The 20644-nt window shown below is 39.6% G+C and overlaps 3 protein-coding genes across 3 annotated transcripts; 1 reads left to right on the top strand and 2 right to left on the bottom strand.

The window, feature by feature from the left end:
- Positions 1 to 5214: 5214 nt before the first annotated feature.
- On the bottom strand, positions 5215 to 6156 carry LOC100478196 (olfactory receptor 52E4). Its single transcript, XM_002930586.4, has one exon. The coding sequence runs from the start codon at positions 6148 to 6150 to the stop codon at positions 5215 to 5217; it is 936 nt and encodes a 311-aa protein (XP_002930632.4). The 5' UTR covers positions 6151 to 6156.
- Positions 6157 to 13697: 7541 nt separating this feature from the next.
- Positions 13698 to 14636, bottom strand: LOC100477944 (olfactory receptor 52E8). The gene has a single exon (XM_002930585.3). It carries the CDS (start codon positions 14634 to 14636, stop codon positions 13698 to 13700), a length of 939 nt encoding a protein of 312 aa, XP_002930631.3.
- Positions 14637 to 18539: 3903 nt separating this feature from the next.
- Positions 18540 to 19482, top strand: LOC100477689 (olfactory receptor 52E4). Its single transcript, XM_002930584.4, is given in 2 exon segments — positions 18540 to 18611; positions 18613 to 19482. Coding segments are annotated over 2 exon segments (936 nt in total). The 5' UTR covers positions 18540 to 18545.
- The last annotated feature ends 1162 nt before the right edge of the window (positions 19483 to 20644 follow it).

Raw genomic sequence — 20644 nt, 5'->3', positions numbered from 1 at the left:
AGGAACAACATTATTAGTCATGGGAGAAAGGAAAACTGAGACCCTGAGGAGATACTGATTCTCACTCACGAGAGTAGCTAAAATTCAAAAGACCAAAAAGATCAAAAAGTGAGAATGTGGAGCATTTGGGATTCTTGTGTTTGTTGGTAGAAGTATAAAGATCACAAAACCACTTAGGAAAGCTGTTGAGAATTTTCTTAAAATTTGGCATGTGGAATATGGAAGGGTGTCTAGGCATTTGGAATTTTTCTAAAGTTTTTGCTTTGTTTTGTTTTTTGGATTTTTTTTTTTTTGGACCAGGATAATATCAAAGCTCTGACTAAATATCATGAGTTTTGGACTGATAAAGCACTTAGTAGGTCAATGTTGGAACAGATTTGAGAAGACAGTGTATCTGGATTAAATTTCATGAAAGTTTACTTCTTTATGTGAAACAGTTATGTCTGCTCCTAAGGTGCAGACAGGCAACAGTGTTAGCGATAAAAAGCACTAATATTCAATGCTCTAGACCGTTTCTACATTCTGTAAAGTACCCAGGATGCATAAAGGGTTCCTGAGGAAAGGAGTATCTGGGACAGCAGAGAAGGTTTATAGAAAATAGCATTGTCTTTTAACATTTAATCTAATAAAATATAATTAAAGGTGGAGTTATATTTTTCTCATTATTTCCTCAATTATTTTTATCTTTTGTATATTTTTTCTTCTCATGTCATAAATATTTACCATTAAGCCTGTGTGTAAATGTGTTTAATACTCGCAGACATGAGTGAATGTGTACCATATTTAACACAAACATAAGCATGTGTGTATACATACACATACACACAGCTTCATACACAAACTGATACTCAGACTGCATACAGATTATTCCCAGGATACTGGGGCCATGCTCCAGGTCAGCACAATATTACTTTGACACAGATCACAAGAGTGAGAAAGGAAGTTAGAAACTGGGCTCACTGAGGCTGGATGTAAAAATGTACGCAGGGCCTGCCCTACACTGTATGCAGGGCCTGGACAAATATTTTTGTGGGGTTCCTGAATATATTAACAATTTGACTACAAATGTATTATAAAATTCATGGACCTATGTGATATACAATAATTTATCAGTGAAGATTTAGGGTAATGGGTAGAGAATTAATTACACACTTGTAGTTGTCCAATCACTGCACATGAAGATTCTTTGTAGTTTCCAGGTAATTTCTTCTTTCTCTTCAGTTTCATGAACTATCCATGTTTTTTTATAATTGTCAAATTGGCCATTTCTGGCCACTTCATTTCTCCTGCTACGGAGAGAAGGTTCTAACACTGTTATTACTTACAATGCCGTGGCTCTTCAGAACAATGTAGATTGTCTTGCCTCTAGCAATTCCAAAATCCATTTACTTAATGCTGATTGCACATTTACTTAGGATGCTGCATCATCCAGCTTCCAATGACTCTCTTGAAGGTTCTTTTTGTCCCTCATTGGTGATGATCATAAATGTCAGACTTAACCAGATCATTCAGGAAAATGTGAATGACAATTTTTTTCTGTTCATGTTAAATTTATTTTTTTTTCAGTTTTGTAACATTAATGTAGAAAAACACATCCTTCAGCCACCAGAAGTATTTAGGAACTATCACTGCCTGTCTAGAAGGTGATCTTTTCTGATTGCACTGCTCCCTTTCATACAGTGTCACCAGCTTGGAGTATAGGTGAGGCACATGGGCAGAGTGAGAAGAACATTCCCCTTCATACAAGGAATGCACCTACCTCATCCGACATTACTTAACATTGTCTCAGGAGAGCATGTCATCCTATCAATTGGAGAGAAAATAAGACATAGACTGAAAGTACCTGGTGGCATTGCAGAACAGTGGTCTCAAAAGCCACTGGAGTAGATAGATGCAACCACCTCTGAAGGAGTAAATACCTGATGGGTGGTGTGGAGCTTTTGGAGGGGGTGGGATGACCAGTCTGTACCAATGCCAAGGTAGGGGAGGCAGTGCGGTAGAGGATATCTGCTGCTCCTGCTGCCACCCTTGGGTGCTGTAACTGTGAGACAGCATGAACTGTTGAACACAGATGGGTGGGAGTCAGTGAGCAGCTTTAACACATAGCTCAAGCCTAAGGTTAAACCAGAGCCCTGAACTCCTCCCATGTCTGGCATAAGTGATGAGTGAGAGTCACCTCGAGTCAGCATGGCAGCACTGTTGTGGTGGCTCCATCTCAGGTAATTCCATGAAAGAAAACACTTTGCTGTCTAGAAAAATCTTACCTGCTCACCAAGCCACTCTACTGAAACCAGGTCTGAGCCATGAGATCTCAGGACAACTCCATAGATGTGGGTCACAGAGCTCCGTAGGGCAAATGACTGATTTCACAAGCTGGTGAGTATAGGAAAAAGATTAATAGAGTTCTCTAAAGAGGAAAGTTGAGGACTGGCTCCATATATGTTTTGTCTAGGCTCAGGGCACCCTGCCCAAACAGCATTGCTGTTCCTAGCCAGCCCCATGTACCAGAGCAGACTTAGAAAATTTTGAGGAAGCTACTCCAAAGCACAGAGGTCCCCTGGGAAGGGCGTCTAGGACAGGGACTCTGCTGAGTGAGGTCTAAGTGGTTTTCTTATGACCCATCTCAGGACCAGCATTATTGTGAATCCCAATCCACATTGTGTACACTATTACTTTTACATTGAATTTTCCCAATATCATATATAGATTTAACCAGAAAGTTACTTTACACATGTCCTTCATATCATTGACAGAAGAAAAAACTCTCCCTTATATGTGGAACAGATACAGATGACCAGGCAGCTGGCCAATCCTTACCACTCACCACTGATGGCCCACACCAGTGAAGACTATACCAAGTTCAGTCACTCTGTTAGCTTTTCTACTTGCTCCTGCGCTTAGAGTTTCTGTAGTCTCCTTTTTCTCATCACCAATACCAATCCTAGGCTACTTGCTCTCTCTCCCTCTTTCGTAGATATCTGGGACCAATAGTTGAGCCTCACATACAAACATAAAATGTTTTCAACTTAAATATCTTACAAGAGCTAAGAGTTTGTGGTCAAAGAGATTTACATCAGTGATCTACTCTTGTTACATCAAAATGATGTTGAAAGTGCATTTACTTTATGTACACAGGTTCCTGCTTTTCATTGGACTTTGGTTTTCTTATTTGTAAAATAAAAGGGAAAGATTAGGAGAATTTTAATGTCTTTCCAACTTCAAAATACTTTGTTCCCATAAAATTTTAGGTCCATGAGATAGGCTGAAAAAACCCCAACTAAATGAACAAGCCACTTATTCATGCTCACAGGACTAAGGAAATTTCATAGGGTGCTATAAGATGCAAGAATTTTGCTTTGCCAGTGTCAAATATCAGGCCAAAAGCTGCCCAGTTTCAGAGAAATTGCCCAGCTTACAGAAATTGCAATAGGTATCGTTGCTTTCCCTGTATTCCTGGCTATATCTGCAATGATTTTCTGCTATTCCACCCTGGTATGCTTTTGAGCACTAGAGAGTGGTTCTAAAACAGAGGATATGATGGAAACTTCTGATTTCTTGGAAAGAGTGCCATGGTCAGTCACAAATTAAAGTTCAGTTCTCCTTTGATTTAGTTTGAAGCAAACCACATTCTCCAGCTAAAGCGGGAGTTTGGAAATGGGGCTATGTATAAGAAATCTACAGGATTAATAAATTATACTGAGATTATTCTGAATTTGATATCAAGACTGCCTTTGTGCTTAAACCAAGGAATGATGCTGATTTCCATTTCCAAATTTTCTGAAATCTTTTATATCTGAAGGTAAATGGTGTAGCATTTAAGGGAAATTTTAGGTAGAATTTAATTGGAGCAAGACACAGAACACATACAATTATTCACATCAATGACTTTGCTTCAAGTGAGAAAATAATACCATGTAACCTTAATGCCTAAGCTGTAGTCTCTCACATTCTTCAATTCACAGATACTTAGTTTATTGGGGAAACAGTGAAGATGAGATAGAGAGAGAAAGAGATAAAGAGAGAAGGAGAGAAAGAAGGAGGAAGAGGGAGGGAGAAAGGGAGAGAGAGGCGGAGGAAGGGACAGATATGGGAGGAATCAGATTAGAAAGAAGAAAGGGAGACAATGACAGCAAGAACAAGATAGGAAACATTAAAATGAAAATGAGTAATGACTGGAGAAGGAAGACAAACCTTGAAGATTAACATGTGGAATATAAATCCATTTTTAGATTTATATCTAAAATAGATATAAATTTTTTAATTTATATTTTACTAATTTAAACATTGTCACTAAGCCATGGCTTGACTTTATTTTCTTTATCTACAAAATGACTTTATGGATCAGCGTCCCTTCAGGGTCTAAGCTTACCTACAGAGAAGACACAGAGAAATGGGGAGAGTTCTCACCTTTTCCCACCAGCCATTCTATTCCCAACCACGGCTGCCTCCAGGCCACCTTCATTTTCCATCAGTGCTTTCCCTTTGTCCAGCGACATGGGGTGGGTGAGCAGAGTGGGCAGCAAAGGTAGCTTTGCCTTATCTGCCAACCCTAAATGAATTCCAATAAAAAATGAAAATCTGGTACTACTACCTACTCTAACAGGAAACCTAAAGCAGAGGTGAGATTATTAAAATGGGGGTGGTGTGTGCCTCTATTTTCCAAGTGTTGACACAGAACTCTTACTTCTGTACAAATATCTTCACAACTCTCTCTCGGATCTGCTTGGTCCTGACTCCGTAGATGACTGGATTCAGGGCAGGGGGGACAACCACGTATAGATTAGCCAAAAGGATGTGGATGTAGCGGGGAATGTTTCGACCGAAACGGTGTGTCATAAAAGAAAAAAATGCAGGTGTGTAAAAGCACAGCATGACACAGACGTGAGAACCACAGGTATTGAGGGCCTTTAGTCGGGCATCCCGAGAAGGAAGGCGGAAAACAGCTTGAAGGATAAGCACATAGAAGGAGGCAANGCTGCCTCCAGGCCACCTTCATTTCCCATCAGTGCTTTCCCTTTGTCCAGCGACATGGGGTGGGTGAGCAGAGTGGGCAGCAAAGGTAGCTTTGCCTTATCTGCCAACCCTAAATGAATTCCAATAAAAAATGAAAATCTGGTACTACTACCTACTCTAACAGGAAACCTAAAGCAGAGGTGAGATTATTAAAATGGGGGTGGTGTGTGCCTCTATTTTCCAAGTGTTGACACAGAACTCTTACTTCTGTACAAATATCTTCACAACTCTCTCTCGGATCTGCTTGGTCCTGACTCCGTAGATGACTGGATTCAGGGCAGGGGGGACAACCACGTATAGATTAGCCAAAAGGATGTGGATGTAGCGGGGAATGTTTCGACCGAAACGGTGTGTCATAAAAGAAAAAAATGCAGGTGTGTAAAAGCACAGCATGACACAGACGTGAGAACCACAGGTATTGAGGGCCTTTAGTCGGGCATCCCGAGAAGGAAGGCGGAAAACAGCTTGAAGGATAAGCACATAGAAGGAGGCAATCAGGATCACATCCACAATGATGTTGGAAATCACCATGAGCCCATAGATGATGTTGACCTTGATGGGTGCACAGGCCAACCGGGCAAGACCCATGTGCTCACAGTACGTATGAGGGATGATGTGATGCCCACAGAAGGGCAGCCTCAGAATGAGAAACACGAACGGAGTCACCAGAATTAAGTTTCTTCCAACAACAACAGAGGCCAGGATGCCGATGGTTTTATGGGTGAGGATCATGGTGTACTGGAGAGGGTTGCAGATGGCAACAAAGCGGTCATAAGCCATGGCCACCAGGAGAACAGTCTCCATGCCTGTGAACATGTGGATGAAGAACATCTGGGCAAGGCAGCCCCCAAAGCTGATCTCTTGGAGCTTGAACCAGAAGATGCCCAGCATTTTGGGGATGGTGGATGTAGACAGACCCAGATCGATCACAGACAACATGGCCAGGAAGTAGAACATGGGCTGGTGGAGACTGTGTTCTGTCCTGATCACAAAGACAATGGTCATGTTCCCTACGAGGGCAATCAGGTACACAATGCAGAACGGGAAAGCAATCCAGATGTGGACAGTTTCCAGTCCTGGGATTCCTAGCAGGTGAAAGAAGGCGGGATGGAACTGGGTGTCATTGATGGAAGTCATTCTCGCAGGAAGTGTCATTGAATTCCTGTTAAGGTGTAGGGATCTTACTCTCTTTATGGTCTTTTCTTATCGCGGTCCTAGAAAATGAAATGAAGTTTAATCACTACGCTAGAAGTAATGGCAGGAGTGGTTGATTACAGACATTAGAGTTTCTTCAGAGGGTAATTGAGTAAAGTAACTCTCTTAATACACATTATTGTTCTGAGATTCTTCATAGGCAATATTATCTGTGCCTTTAGGTTTTGTCATAATGTGAGATATTTGAAGGAACGGGTAGCATTTCACATTATAGTGTATACTTACCTGTTTTGGTGTTCTTTTCCATTTCTTTTCCAAATAGTCCATTGTTTACATTTGGGAAATTGCTATACAAATTGTTAAAGAATCCAAACTCCAAATGAGAATGGCTGACTTATACCATTGTCTGTCTTTCGATCTAATATAAATGTAGGGATTTGCCTCATGGATCTCATACAGTCACATGACATAAGGGAGGTTAATCAGATGGTCTTTGAATTTTCCTCATTCTATCTCTACTCTGAGACCATTGTTGTTTTTGATACTTTCAAATCCTATGGAACAGCTTGCTTTCCCATCCCACACCTCCAGACTCCAGTTTATTCTGTCCTGATATTATTCTAATAAATTGCCTTTCCTTATCAGTTAAATTATATTCATCTTCCTTACAATGTATAACATGAATAATGAGCATACAGAATTACACCTTGTCTTGAAGTTGTGCCTAGCTTCAAGTGTGAATAGATCAAATAACTAACATTTTTCAATGACACCAAAATGAAGGTTTTGTGAATGATTCTTTCTTGATCCCTGAAGTGAATAAAGGAAATTGTTCTCTTTTAACTTTTGTGTTGTGAGTATATTGTACAATTCTGTCGCATCCAATATAACATGACTTAACGTATTTACCTGTTCTGTACCAATAGAAATGCTGCTGCTTGGGGCCAAAGAACCTGGGGATATTCATCTTAGTATCCCTAAGACTGCCATAGGAGGGTATGGTTCCCAGTTTCTCTGAATTTAGCTGTTGAATAGAATCAGGATTTGTGTGTGTGTTTGTGTGTGTGTGTGTGTGTGTGTGAGAGAGAGAGAGAGAGAGAGAGAGAGAGATAGAGAGATAGAGAGTGGGTTAGTTATTAAAACTAATTCTTTTTCTGTATGTGGTTGCATATAACTCTGCTGGCTAGCTATTGCAGAGTAGTAACACCCAGGCAAGCAAGTTAATAATCTCCTATTCTCTGTGAGAAAGAGAAGCATTTCTGGTCCCCAAAGAAGGTGGAGAGAAAATTGTTCAGGTATAGGGAGAAAACAGTGTTCTCCAGTGTTGAGGGGTGGGTGCAAGGCTGAGAAATCAGAGGGCAATGGTTGCTGGAGCTTAGAAGAGCCTGAGGAAGTAGCTAGGAGGACACACCATAAGATTTACAGTCTGGAGTCAGCCCCATTTTCAGGGTGGCTGTTTTACAAAGACTTTTTGCCAGCTGAGGGGGTTTTCCAGGCAAGTGGCAGAGGGGACTCTCTTTTGACCGTAGAGTTCAAATTCAACAGGACATCAACCCTCTTATAATTTTGGTCAGAAAGCTTGCCCTCTTTCTGCTGCAGCTGTGTGCCACAAATAATGGCAGATAGTGTGGGGCCAAGAAGCTCAAGGATTATTCCTGGAGGGCAAGACTATAAGTTCATTGTTTTCTAGATGTGTACATTGACAAAAAGCCCAGACCCAGAGTCCACTTTAAAAACTCAGTTGATAATAGAGATCTTTCCCTTTTAGTGCCCACCAACTCTCAATTTATTGAAGTTGTGAGTTTTCTTTTATCCTGTTGGCCTTTTTTCCTTTGCCTCTAATACTAGACTATTTTAGATGATTTATATGGACTTTGGATTTCATTCAGACATGTCTTGAAATCTTGCTATGCCATCTAGTAACTGGAGATCCTTGGACAAATTTCTCTACTTTCTAAATCATTTTTATTTTCTGCAACATTGGGTGAATAAATTCTATCTAATGTGATTGATTTGTTTTAAGCACAAATGAGAACAATGCATGTAAAGGACTAGCTCTTAAGATATATTCAATAAATGGTAGTTATTTACATTATTAGTCTTTCCCCAAATTTTATTTTTCTTTTAACTCTGAACAGCTAAAGATGTCACCTGTTAGTGCAAATAACTTACTTGATTGTAAAGAGTTTATTATTTATAAATAACTCATGGTGGCTATAAGGTGAGATGAAGGAGGTATGGAGGAGGGGATGACACAGAATATCCCAAAGGGAATGAGTAGCACGGGGCTTCACATTTAGACTTATTTCTAGAACTCCGTGGATGCACACATAAACCAAAGCAGTTCAGTTAGAAAGCAAACTGTTTTCTCTGTCATTCTTACAGATTTCTCAAGCTGGGTGGGATCAAGCCGTTGATGGGAGTGGGTACCATCTTTCAGGCACTGTCATGAATGGGCCACTTGGCAGAAAATTAGAGGGGTGCATTGGATATGGCTGAGCTAGCAGATGTATTGGGTTCCAATAAGAAAGGCTTGGATATGTTACCATAAAGTAGTGGGTCCACGAGGTGGCCAAATTAGAATTGACAATCTCTAAACCAGGATTATGTTGGAGAAAAAATAACACAATAATGCAGACCAAATGTATAATGCCTACATCATTTTATTTGGATATGACATCAGTCACCCCTCCACATCTAACCTCAAACATACGACAGTGGCATGCGATTGCCTCTTTCTACTCCAGATGAACCAGAGCAAGCCTAGTTGCTGCGTCTGCTTCCCTACCAACAATTTGCTACTCCGAGCAATCTTCATTTCTTTGGTGATAGCAGATGTGGTTATGCTACTGTAAAACTATTTGTGGCTTTCTAGCTGTGAGGAGTACACTATGTGAGCTGAATGTATGTGAGTGAGAGAGAGACAGAGATAGGGAGACATAGACAAGAGAGAGAAATTCTGCATATTACCTATTGGCATATCTTTGTGCTCAACCTCTGAGGTCTGTTCGAATCCCATGTGTTCTGTTGTGTTCTTTTGTGAAGAGAATGGACAATGAGGCTTTGGACAACTCCTGAGCAGAGGAGAGGCCACTGTCCCCTTCTATCCTCATTTACCTCTTCTCCTCCTCACTGTAGTGTCTCATCTCCCCTGTCCATGTATCCTTACCTTTCTAATATTTCCTCTCCCAGCCCTTGCTTGGAGCAAGATCACAGCATGAGCCTAGGTGCTTACACATGGTGATTGGAGCCCCTTCAAGCCTCCGGTCCCAAATCTATCCTGCCACATGCAGAAAATCTTTATAATGAGGAGGAACGCCCTAAGTCTAGGCATGTCCAGAATCCCTGAGCTTTTCCTTCAGAGTCCCCTGGGCATAAACCGGGACTCATGGGTCATTAAGCCCATCTAACTCTTGTTTCTCTCTATTGCATCTGCAGAGATAGATCACCAGACCGGATATAACTCCTAGCTCAGGAGAGATTTGTCTCCTGAGCTGTTAGGAAGGTAAATATCCTGAGGGGGTGTCTGTGTGGAGGATGATATTGATTCTGCTCCCTTCAGAAGCCATGAAAATATTAAGTTCTACACAATTAAGTCTTCAAAGTGTGACTTCTTAGGAAACTGCTGTTAGCCACTCTTCTACTTTGTTTAATATAAATATATGAATCCTACTGCAGTCTGGGGTTATGACTGTGGTTTCAAAAGATGAGGACCCCTAAAATAGATACATTAGACTCTGCAGCAGCAACTCTTTATTATTACTATTTATTATTATTATTAATATTATGTTCAGTTAGCCAACATATAGTACATCATTAGTTTTTGATGTAGTGTTTGATGATTCATTAGTTGCGTATAACACCCAGTGCTCATCACATCGTGTGCCCTCCTTAATACCCATCACTCAGTTACCCCATTTCCCCACCCCTCACCCTTCTGTAACCCTCAATTTGTTTCCTGGAGTCCAGAGTCTCTCATGGTGTTTCTCACCCTCTGATTTCCCCCCTTTCATTTTTCCTTTCCTTCTCTTGATGTCCTCCATGCTATTCCTTATGTTCCACATATGAGTGAAACCATATGATAATTGTCTTTCTCTGCTTGACTTATTTCACTTAGCATAATCCCCTCCAGTTCCACCCATGTTGATGCAAATGGTAGATATTCATCCTTTCTCATGACTGAGTAATATTCCATTGCATATATGAACCACATCTTTAACAGGGTTTATACCTGTAGATAATATTATCAACTCTCTTCCAACTCAGCAAGAGTCTCCTTACGACCTATAAGTAATTGTAAAAAGGTAAAGTCTTTGGAGAGGGGCTTTCATGTGTTTTATCTCTTTTGGCAGAAGGTGAAAAAAACTCTACATTCTCCTGAGAAGACAGAATCTAGCTAGAGCTCACAGTCTAGTTTTCTTAGAGTCTCCCGCCCTGGATGATGATGGAGTAGACCTGCTATTCCCAAGGCACGCCTTAGCTCAGGATTTTCCTGAGTACGGACAGGAAGACTGGGGGACAATTGAAGACATTAGAAAACCAGTTTTTTTATCTTCTAAGTTCAAATGATTTTGAGTGGTTAAGAAAGTGAAGATAATGTCAGTGGTACAAAAGAATTCCGGTTAGATTGGATATATTCTCCTTTGCATTGTTTCTCTTTTTGGTGAATGAAAAGCTTACTCCCTAGGCTCTCTCTGATCATTCCCTCATGGTATCCATCCTCCCCACTGTATCAACATTTATGTTTCCAAATCAAATCTGACTGTCTAATTTCTACTTAATATTTCTTTTTATGCCCTCTGCTTCTCCATTATACACTCTGGGCTTTATATGATAAAGTATAAACACCATTGTTGGCAAAGTCCTTCAGTGAATGCCCAACCACCCTTTAATTCTACTTCATGACTCTCCGAAACATTACACTGTCTTAGGAGATCAAAAGTCCTACTTCGGAAATAACTACTGTTCATTTCTACTTTCCTTCAACTTTCCCCCAATTCCCATGTCCTCAATGATGGCCTTCTTTATAAAGCATCCAGATACCATCTCTATGTCTTTTATTTTTATATCACTGCTATTATAACATACACATTTTTTCCCCTTGGGTTATGTGTTTTCTACCTGTCCCAGTATTTTCCCAATTTTTTATTGTGGTAGAATATACATAACATAAAATTTACTTCTCAACCATTTTTAAGTGTACAGTTCAGTAGAATTATGTACATTTATATTGTTGCACATCCATAACCACCATTTATCTCTAGAATTTTTCATTTTGCAAAGACTAAAACTTTGTATCCCCTATAACCCTATAACCCCTTCACCCTATCTCCCGCCAACTGCCATTCTAGTTTTAATTTTTTTTCTCTCTTCTTTTCTCCCATGCCCCAACCCTTGGTAACCACCGTTCTACTTTCTGTTACTGTGAGTTTGGCTTTTTTTTTTTTTAAATTCTGTATAAAACTGAGATCACACAGCATTTATCTTTATATGACTAGCTTATTTCACTTTAGCACGATGTCCTCAGCTACATCCATGTGCTTGCAATGGCAAGATTGCCTTCTTTTTTAAAATTTCTTTTTTAATTTAAATTTTAGTTAATATACGGTGCCATACTAGTTTCAGGAGTAGAATTAGGATTTCCTTCTTTTTTTTTTTTTTTTTTTTTAAATTTTATTTATTTATTTGACAGAGATGGAGACAGCCAGCGAGAGAGGGAACACAAGCAGGGGGAGTGGGAGGAAGAAGCAGGCTCATAGCAGAAGAGCCTGATGTGGGGCTCGATCCCATAACGCAGGGATCACGCCCTGAGCCAAAGGCAGACGCTTAACCCGCTGTGCCACCCAGGCGCCCCAGGATTTCCTTCTTTTAAGGCTGCATAAATTCCATGTATGATTTAGTGTCCTACTAGGAAGTGACCAGAGAGATTCCATGGCTAAGTCAGGGGGTATTTGGTACCTCATTACTTTAAGGGATGAAGAATATGAAATTAAATCATACATGTGAAATTAATTGGATGATTATAAAAACTTGTGGACATGTTAGTTCTTATTGTTTCTCCTCTACTGTTACCTCAATATTAACTCTTCTCACTGAGATTGAATAATCATCATTAATAATATACTTCAAAAACATTTGTTTTGTATATTAAATTAACAAAATCACCAGGAATGTGGTGAATTGGGTGATTAGTATTGTAACTTCTGAAGTTAAATCTGACTGATTTTAATCTTATTTACCATTCTTTCTTTCCTGTTGCCATTTTTGAAAACCAAGAATGCATTTTTTTATACTGATTTCATCCACTTCAGAAACCAAATTTTCTAAGGTTCTTTACAATCCAATTTCTTTTTCCATCCCCTTTCTTATATTTGCATTTTTGATGTTCACGAATAATTTTCTTTTTTCTTCTTACATATTTCAATGCCCAACAAAAGCTATCCTGTTAAAAACAGATAAATAAGTATTCATCCTTGCTGTCTCTTGCTCCTATGTAACTAAAGGATACCCTATGACTCTCTCCTGTTTCACACCAGATACCTTGTCTTTATTTGCATTACCACCATCTAAATTCTAGTTCTTCTTGAGTCATAAAGATATCTGAAAATTAACTTTGTGCTTCACTAATTGTCGATATCTTATCCTTTCTAAATCTAGTGTGAGACAAGACTTTTAAAAAATTCCACACAATAATTTTACTCACCACTTCATAGACTCCAGTGCTACTCAATTTTCTATACAATAAACATCAGACCACTGAATGCAGCTTTTACGCTTTCCAAAATATGACTCCAATTGTTAGGTAAAATTATCTCTTTTTATTGTCTGTGTTTTAAACCAAACTGTTTTATTAGTTGTTGAAAAATATTCCCTTTTAAAATTTCATTTGTTCAGTAAGCATTTTTTAACTCCACGAAGGGCTATCCAGATGACACAGTATTAAATTTGCCAGTTCAAGAATGAGGGTGTGTGATACAGGGATTAGTTTTATAAGGAGCTTCACAGAGCCAGGAATTTGAGAGCACAGAAAGGAGGAAAAAAACAAAAGATCTAGTCTAATTTCCACCTTTTTCTTGCAAAGGCTTCAGTAAAAATTATACTACTTATTTTTAGTCAGTATTTTATTACTTATAGAAACATTTTGCATTTCAGTCAATGCTGACCTTGAGTATGTGATCTCCAGTTGAACACCTCTATTAAAGAAAGCTTATTATTACCTGTAAGAGATCTAGAACACCATACAGTTTTAGCAGAAAGTTATTTCAGTGAATCAAAGTTCTCCCCCTTGAAATTTACTCTTGTATGTAATATTCTATGCCAGGGGTCAATAGAGGATATCATTGCAAGTACACATTCAGACACACAGACACATACAGGCCTCCAACAATTACAGACAATATGTTTTTCTGAATACACACACACACACACACACAATTAATTTTGGTGAAAGAAATTTATATTAATTTTATCATAAATGTTGGTCTTTTCAGACTCTTTACCTTCGTAACCTGAAGGAATTACCCCTCATTCTATCTTTTTTCAACAAAGAGATTCTGTACCCGTTCCTGAATCTGCTTGGTTCTGATGCCATAAATGACTGGGTTGAGGGCAGGGGGTATGACTACATAGAGATTAGCCAGGAGGATATGGATATACTGGGGGATGCCATGACCAAAGCGGTGAGTGAGGAAGGAGAAGAGAGCTGGACCAAAGAAGGCAAAGATGACACAAATATGGGAGCTACAGGTATTCAGAGCCTTTAGGCGGGCATCTTGGGAGGGGAGGTGGAAGACAGCATATAAGATCCTAGCATAAGAGATAATGATAAGAATCACATCCAGAAACAAGATAGAAATATTCCCAAGACCATAGTAGACATTGGCATTAATGCTGGCACAAGCTAGACGTGCCACTCCCATGTGCTCACAATAGGTATGAGGGATAATTCTATGTCCACAGTAAGGCAGCCTCAGGAGGAGAAAAATGATGGGAGCAATCATGCATAAGCTTCTTAGAACTACCACCACAGCAATCACACCAATGACTCTGTTGGTGAGGATCAGACTGTACCTGAGGGGGTTGCAAATAGCTACATAGCGATCAAAACCCATGGCAAGAAGTACAATGCTCTCCATGACTGTAAAAAAATGTACAAAAAAGACTTGAGCAATGCAGCACCCAAAGCACAGCTCCTGAAGGTTGAACCAGAAGATACCCAGCATCTTGGGGATGGTGGTAGTAGAGAGACTTAGGTCAATCACTGACAGCATGGCCAGGAAGTAGAACATGGGTTGGTGAAGGCTATGTTCAGTCCAGATAACAAACAGAACGATAACATTTCCAACAAGAGCAATCAGATACACAGCACAGAAGGGAAATCCAAGCCAGATTTGTGCAATTTCCAACCCTGGAATCCCCAGCAATAGGAATGAAGAAGGGTGGGATTCAGTGACATTGAGAGAAGACATTCTTCTGTAGGCTGACAATGGCATGATTTTCAAAAGTTGTCTTATTTCCCATTGGACAATTCATCCACGTTAAACTGAGATCTACAAAAATTAAAAATAAAAATATTTCCTAACAAAGGATTTCCAAACAAAGGAAATACGTTTTTCTAAAGGACTTTGATTGTTTCCCCTTTTTCAGCTCTCCATAAATAATCCTAGTATCATTCCTGACCTGCACCACAAGTCTGAGAGGCTAACGTGCCATGTAGAAGCTAACACCATGTCTTTCTTGAAATTATGGGTTCAGAGGAATTAAATGCACTAAATAAATTCTATTAGGAGATAATAAAATTGATAATAATAAAAACCACCACAATAATCATGCCTATCATTAAATGGGTACCTATGAGTTTTCAGACATTGTTGCTGTCATTATTTGCAATATTATCTCATTTAGTTCTCCCCTACAGTTCCATAACACAAGTTCTGCTGGTATCTGGTTTATGGAAGAGAGAGGTTTTGATAAGTTCATTAACTTCCCATTGCTTACTATGCTAATAAGCAGCAGAATCAAGATGTGAAATTAGGCAAAACTAAGATTTGTGACACTGATGTGGACCTATCTTTGCAAACTTGTTAGGGGAGGTAGTGAAAGGAGGGAGAAAGAAATTAAGGAGTAGGGAAATAAAGGCCCTAGAATAACCAAACTACCTCAAAGAAGAATCTGGAAGATTTGCAATATCAGCTGTTGAGATTTTCTACAAAACTGGGATGATTATGGCAGTGTTACAATGGAACAGAACTGAGAATCTAGCAACAAATCCACATAATTCTTAGGGTCCAGATACCTAAAATTAAGGTATTCCCAAGTAGGAAGTTAAGATAAATTGGCAAGGAGGAATGGTAATCTTCCCCAGATATTCGTTCCGAAGAACATGTTGACTTCTATAACTGTCGAGAGGGAAATGTGGCTTTATATTCTGATCTGTGCTCTGGAGCTGGCTACGCAGCAAAGTTTGAGGGCACAGTTCCTGATACTGTCTTCACTTCTGATATCAACTGGAAGTTAAGGAAGTTTCCCAAACTACCCCCAAGTTCAATAATCCACTAGAAGGACTCACAGAACTCATTGAAAGCTATTATACTCATGGTTACAGTTTATTATAGGGAAAGATTAAAGTCAGACAAAGGAAAAGGTGCTGAGGGCAGAGTGTGAGGTTTGTAAATAGGAAGCATCCATTGTCCTCCCCCATGGAGTCAGGATGAGTTACCTCCGGGCTTTAATGTGTGACAATCTGTATAGAGTTAATATTGCCAACCAGGGAAGCTCACCTGAGCTTTGGTGTCCAGAGTTTTTACTGGAGTTTCATTATGTATACATGATTGATTAATTGCACAGATGGTTGAACTCAATCTTCAGACTGATTGATGCCACATGACCCAAAGTCGTCACCCTAAGTTATATTGTTGTTATTTATGGTATGGCCAGTCCCCTTACACTAAGATCTGGTTTGACCAGTACCCACCCTAAACTCCTGTCAGATATGACAGATAACTTCCTAGAAGCCAAGAACAAAGGCCAGACTTCTCTTAGGTTAGGCAAAATTCCTTACTATACACCTACTCATTTAGTTCCAAAGATATTTTTTGTTTTTGCTGTAGCTATACCTTTCACCTCTTGGCTTACCTTGGGTCATGGTATCAGTCATAAAGTCAGGTCTCCCAATAATCAAGTTTGAATTCAGTTTAATCCTTCTGAAATATAAAGCATAGAGAGAGACAACAGCTGATCACCATATTGTCTCCTTCTTCATATCAGGAATATGTGTGGAATCAGTCTAACTATAAGGGAGTTCAAGCTCATTACTCTATCCTTATTTGCCTACTATGGCTAGTTTTTTTGTATGTGTGTGTGTCTCACTATCAAGGCAATATGTATTGGAAAAAGAAGAAAAGTAGACAGCATTTCATATCACTGGCATCATGGCCTGGAATGGAGTCCTGATTCTATTCTTGCTGGATGAGGTTTTATGCCTGAAACAGTGTAGGTGCCTAGCAGATATTTCCTCCCCAACTTTTTCCCATCTTAGTCTTCTTCCTACACCTCCCCAGACCAGTGATCTCTACCATTTCATTCCCTACCCCAATACTCTAAGCCTTAACTCAATTTCTGTGAAACCAATTGCAATCTGAAGCATACATTGCAGACTCACTGATCAGAAAAAACTTACCAAGTTCTCTATCTTCCATCTTAGGCAGTCGTTTAGCAAATCCAAATTTAACTGAAATCTACATATGTATATATACACCCTCAATATGAACTAAGAGGTATTAACAAAATTTTGTTGTGTGTGTGTTGAGGGGATTTGTAATGAAGTCTCCAGGTGCCAAGGAATCTGAGGCATTGAAATGAAAATGAATAGGAACTCCCTTTGATCATTACACCAGCTGAAGAGAAGCTCTAGGGAAATTTCAGGAAGCTTGCTGTCTGCTACTCTATCAATTGCCAGTTCTTGTTATTTCACATAATATTTATGATAGGTAATATTTTATCTTTTTCTCTCCTTCCTTCTTCCTTATTCTGTTTTCAGTCTATGAAATGCTTGGACTAATTCCATGGACTTTATTGGGTATATATATAACGAGCAATTTTTTTATTGTAAAATATACATAACAGTTACCATTTTAGCCATTTTAAAGTTTACAGTTCAGTAGCACTTAGTACATTTACAACACTATACAACTGTTACCACTATGTAGTGCTATAAAATTTCATCATTCCAGAAGGAAATCCTGTGTCCATTAAGCAACCACTTCCCATTCTTCCAGCTTCAGGCACCAGATCAGATTTGCTGTCACATTTCTCATCAGTTACAGAAATTAACAGCTACTGAAAAAGAACTTCATATGGGGAAGAGACTTCACAGATTAATATTCACTTTTGCCAACTTATCTTAAATTCCTACTTGGGGATAGAAATCTTAAAAATGTGATCTATATATGTGACGGAATATTATACAGCCTTAAAAAAGAAGGAAATCCTGCCACTGCAACAACATGGATGAATCTAAGGACATAATACTAAAGTAAAATAAGCCAGTTACATGAAGACAAATATTACATTATCTCAGGTTTATATGGGATCTTAAAAAAAAAAAAAGCCAGACACACAGTAACAGAAAGTAGAATAGTGGTTACCGGAGTCCGGCACATGGGTGAATAGGAGAGATAAAGAAAAGTTGAATAGTAGTGACAGAGATGGTGAGAGGGGGCCATGGAGAAATTACTGAAAATGGGTTCAGATTTTCAGCTTTTGCAAAATGAAAAAGTTCTGGAGATAGTGGTTATGGTTGTACAACAATATGAATGTCCTTAATACTACTGAACCTTAAACTTAAAAATGGTTAAGATAGTAAATTTTATGTTACGTGTATTCTATCACAATAAAAATTTTTTAAAAATGGGGGAAAATGGAAGAGATAGGAAAGACTAAACCAAAAGAAAAAAAAATGTATGTTATGATAGCAGTGCACACTAGTAGGAAATTACAAGAGATGTAGAGATCATATCTGAATGTTTCATACAGCAAACTATCATGGAGGACACGGTATTGAAGGAGAGTAGGTATGTACTACAATGTAAAATATTGTCAGTTCCTTCAGATCTCATATTATTATAAATTAAAGGCACAGATAGTATCGCCTATGAAGAATCTCAGAACAATAATGTGTATTAAGAGAGTTACTTTACTCAATTACCGTCTGGAAAGAAGAGACTAATGTTTGCGATCAACTACTCCTGCCATTACCTCTAGCATAGCGATTGAAGTTCTTTTCATTTTCTAGGACCTCGATAAGAAAAGAACATAGAGTAACATTCCCTACACCTTAACAGGAATTCAACAGGAATTCAATGACACTTCCTGCGAGAATGACTTCCATCAATGACACCCAGTTCCATCCCGCCTTCTTTCACCTGCTAGGAATCCCAGGACTGGGAAACTGTCCACATCTGGATTGCTTTCCCGTTCTGCATTGTGTACCTGATTGCCCTCGTAGGGAACATGACCATTGTCTTTGTGATCAGGACAGAACACAGTCTCCACCAGCCCATGTTCTACTTCCTGGCCATGTTGTCTGTGATCGATCTGGGTCTGTCTACATCCACCATCCCCAAAATGCTGGGCATCTTCTGGTTCAAGCTCCAAGAGATCAGCTTTGGGGGCTGCCTTGCCCAGATGTTCTTCATCCACATGTTCACAGGCATGGAGACTGTTCTCCTGGTGGCCATGGCTTATGACCGCTTTGTTGCCATCTGCAACCCTCTCCAGTACACCACGATCCTCACCCATAAAACCATCGGCCTCCTGGCCTCTGTTGTTGTTGGAAGAAACTTAATTCTGGTGACTCCGTTCGTGTTTCTCATTCTGAGGCTGCCCTTCTGTGGGCATCACATCATCCCTCATACGTACTGTGAGCACATGGGTCTTGCCCGGTTGGCCTGTGCACCCATCAAGGTCAACATCATTTATGGGCTCATGGTGATTTCCAACATCATTGTGGATGTGATCCTGATTGCCTCCTCCTATGTGCTTATCCTTCAAGCTGTTTTCCGCCTTCCTTCTCGGGATGCCCGACTAAAGGCCCTCAATACCTGTGGTTCTCACGTCTGTGTCATGCTGTGCTTTTACACACCTGCATTTTTTTCTTTTATGACACACCGTTTCGGTCGAAACATTCCCTGCTACATCCACATCCTTTTGGCTAATCTATACGTGGTTGTCCCCCCTGCCCTGAATCCAGTCATCTACGGAGTCAGGACCAAGCAGATCCGAGAGAGAGTTGTGAAGATATTTGTACAGAAGTAAGAGTTCTGTGTCAACACTTGGAAAATAGAGGCACACACCACCCCCATTTTAATAATCTCGCCTCTGCTTTAGGTTTCCTGTTAGAGTAGGTAGCAGTGCCAGATTTTCATTTTCTATTGGAATTCATTTAGGGTTGGCAGATAAGGCAAAGCTACCTTTGCTGCCCACTCTGCTCACCCACCCCATGTCGCTGGACAAAGGGAAAGCACTGATGGGAAATGAAGGTGGCCTGGGGGCAGCAGTGGTNGACAAAGGGAAAGCACTGATGGGAAATGAAGGTGGCCTGGAGGCAGCAGTGGTTTGGGAATAGAATGGCTGGTGGGAAAAGGTGAGAACTCTCCCCATTTCTCTGTGTCTTCTCTGTAGGTAAGCTTAGCCTCTGAAGGGACGCTGATCCATAAAGTCATTTTGTAGATGAAGAAAAGAAAGTCAAGCCATGGCTTAGTGACAATGTTTAAATTAGAACATCTGTTCCATAGATTTATATTCTGTATTTTAATCCAGTTTTGTCTTCCTTCTCTAGTCATTACTTATTTTTTAAAAATAACATTATCTTTATTTAAATGTTCCCCTGTCTTGTTCTTATTGTCATTCTTTCTCCCTTTCTTCTTTCTAACCTGATTCCTCCAAGTTTCCTTCCTCTTTCTGTCTTTCTCTACCTCCCTTTCTCTCTTCCTCTCTTTCCCTTCCTCACTGTTAATCCAATAAATTCAGTGTCTCTGAATCGTGGAATGTGAGAGACTGCAGCTTAGGATAGGATACATGATATTTTCTCACTTGAAGCTAAGTCATATTAGATGTGAATAATTATATGTGTTTTTTAAAAAAGATTTTATTTATTTATTTGAAAGATAGAGGGAACACAAGCTGGGGGTGTGGGAGAGGAAGAAGCAGGTTCCCAGCAGAGCAGGGAGCCCAATGCGGGGCTGGATCCCAGGATGCTGGGATCATGACTTGAGCCAAAGGCAGATGCTTAAGGACTGAGCCATGCAGGCGCCCCGATTGTATGTGTTTTGTGCCTAGTTTCAATTGAATTCTAAGTAAAATTTACCTTGCTTTCTACACTGTTTACATTCAAGATTTTAGAAAATTTGGAGAAGGATGTTAGGGTCATTCTGTGATAGACACAAAGGCAGTCTTGATATCAAGCTCAGAATGATCT

The sequence above is a fragment of the Ailuropoda melanoleuca genome, chromosome 8, assembly GCF_002007445.2.
Source record: "Ailuropoda melanoleuca isolate Jingjing chromosome 8, ASM200744v2, whole genome shotgun sequence".
Classification (NCBI taxonomy): Eukaryota; Metazoa; Chordata; class Mammalia; order Carnivora; family Ursidae; genus Ailuropoda; species Ailuropoda melanoleuca.
The sequence above is the reverse complement of the archived record's forward strand: the minus strand, read 5'-3'. Positions and strand labels throughout refer to the sequence as shown.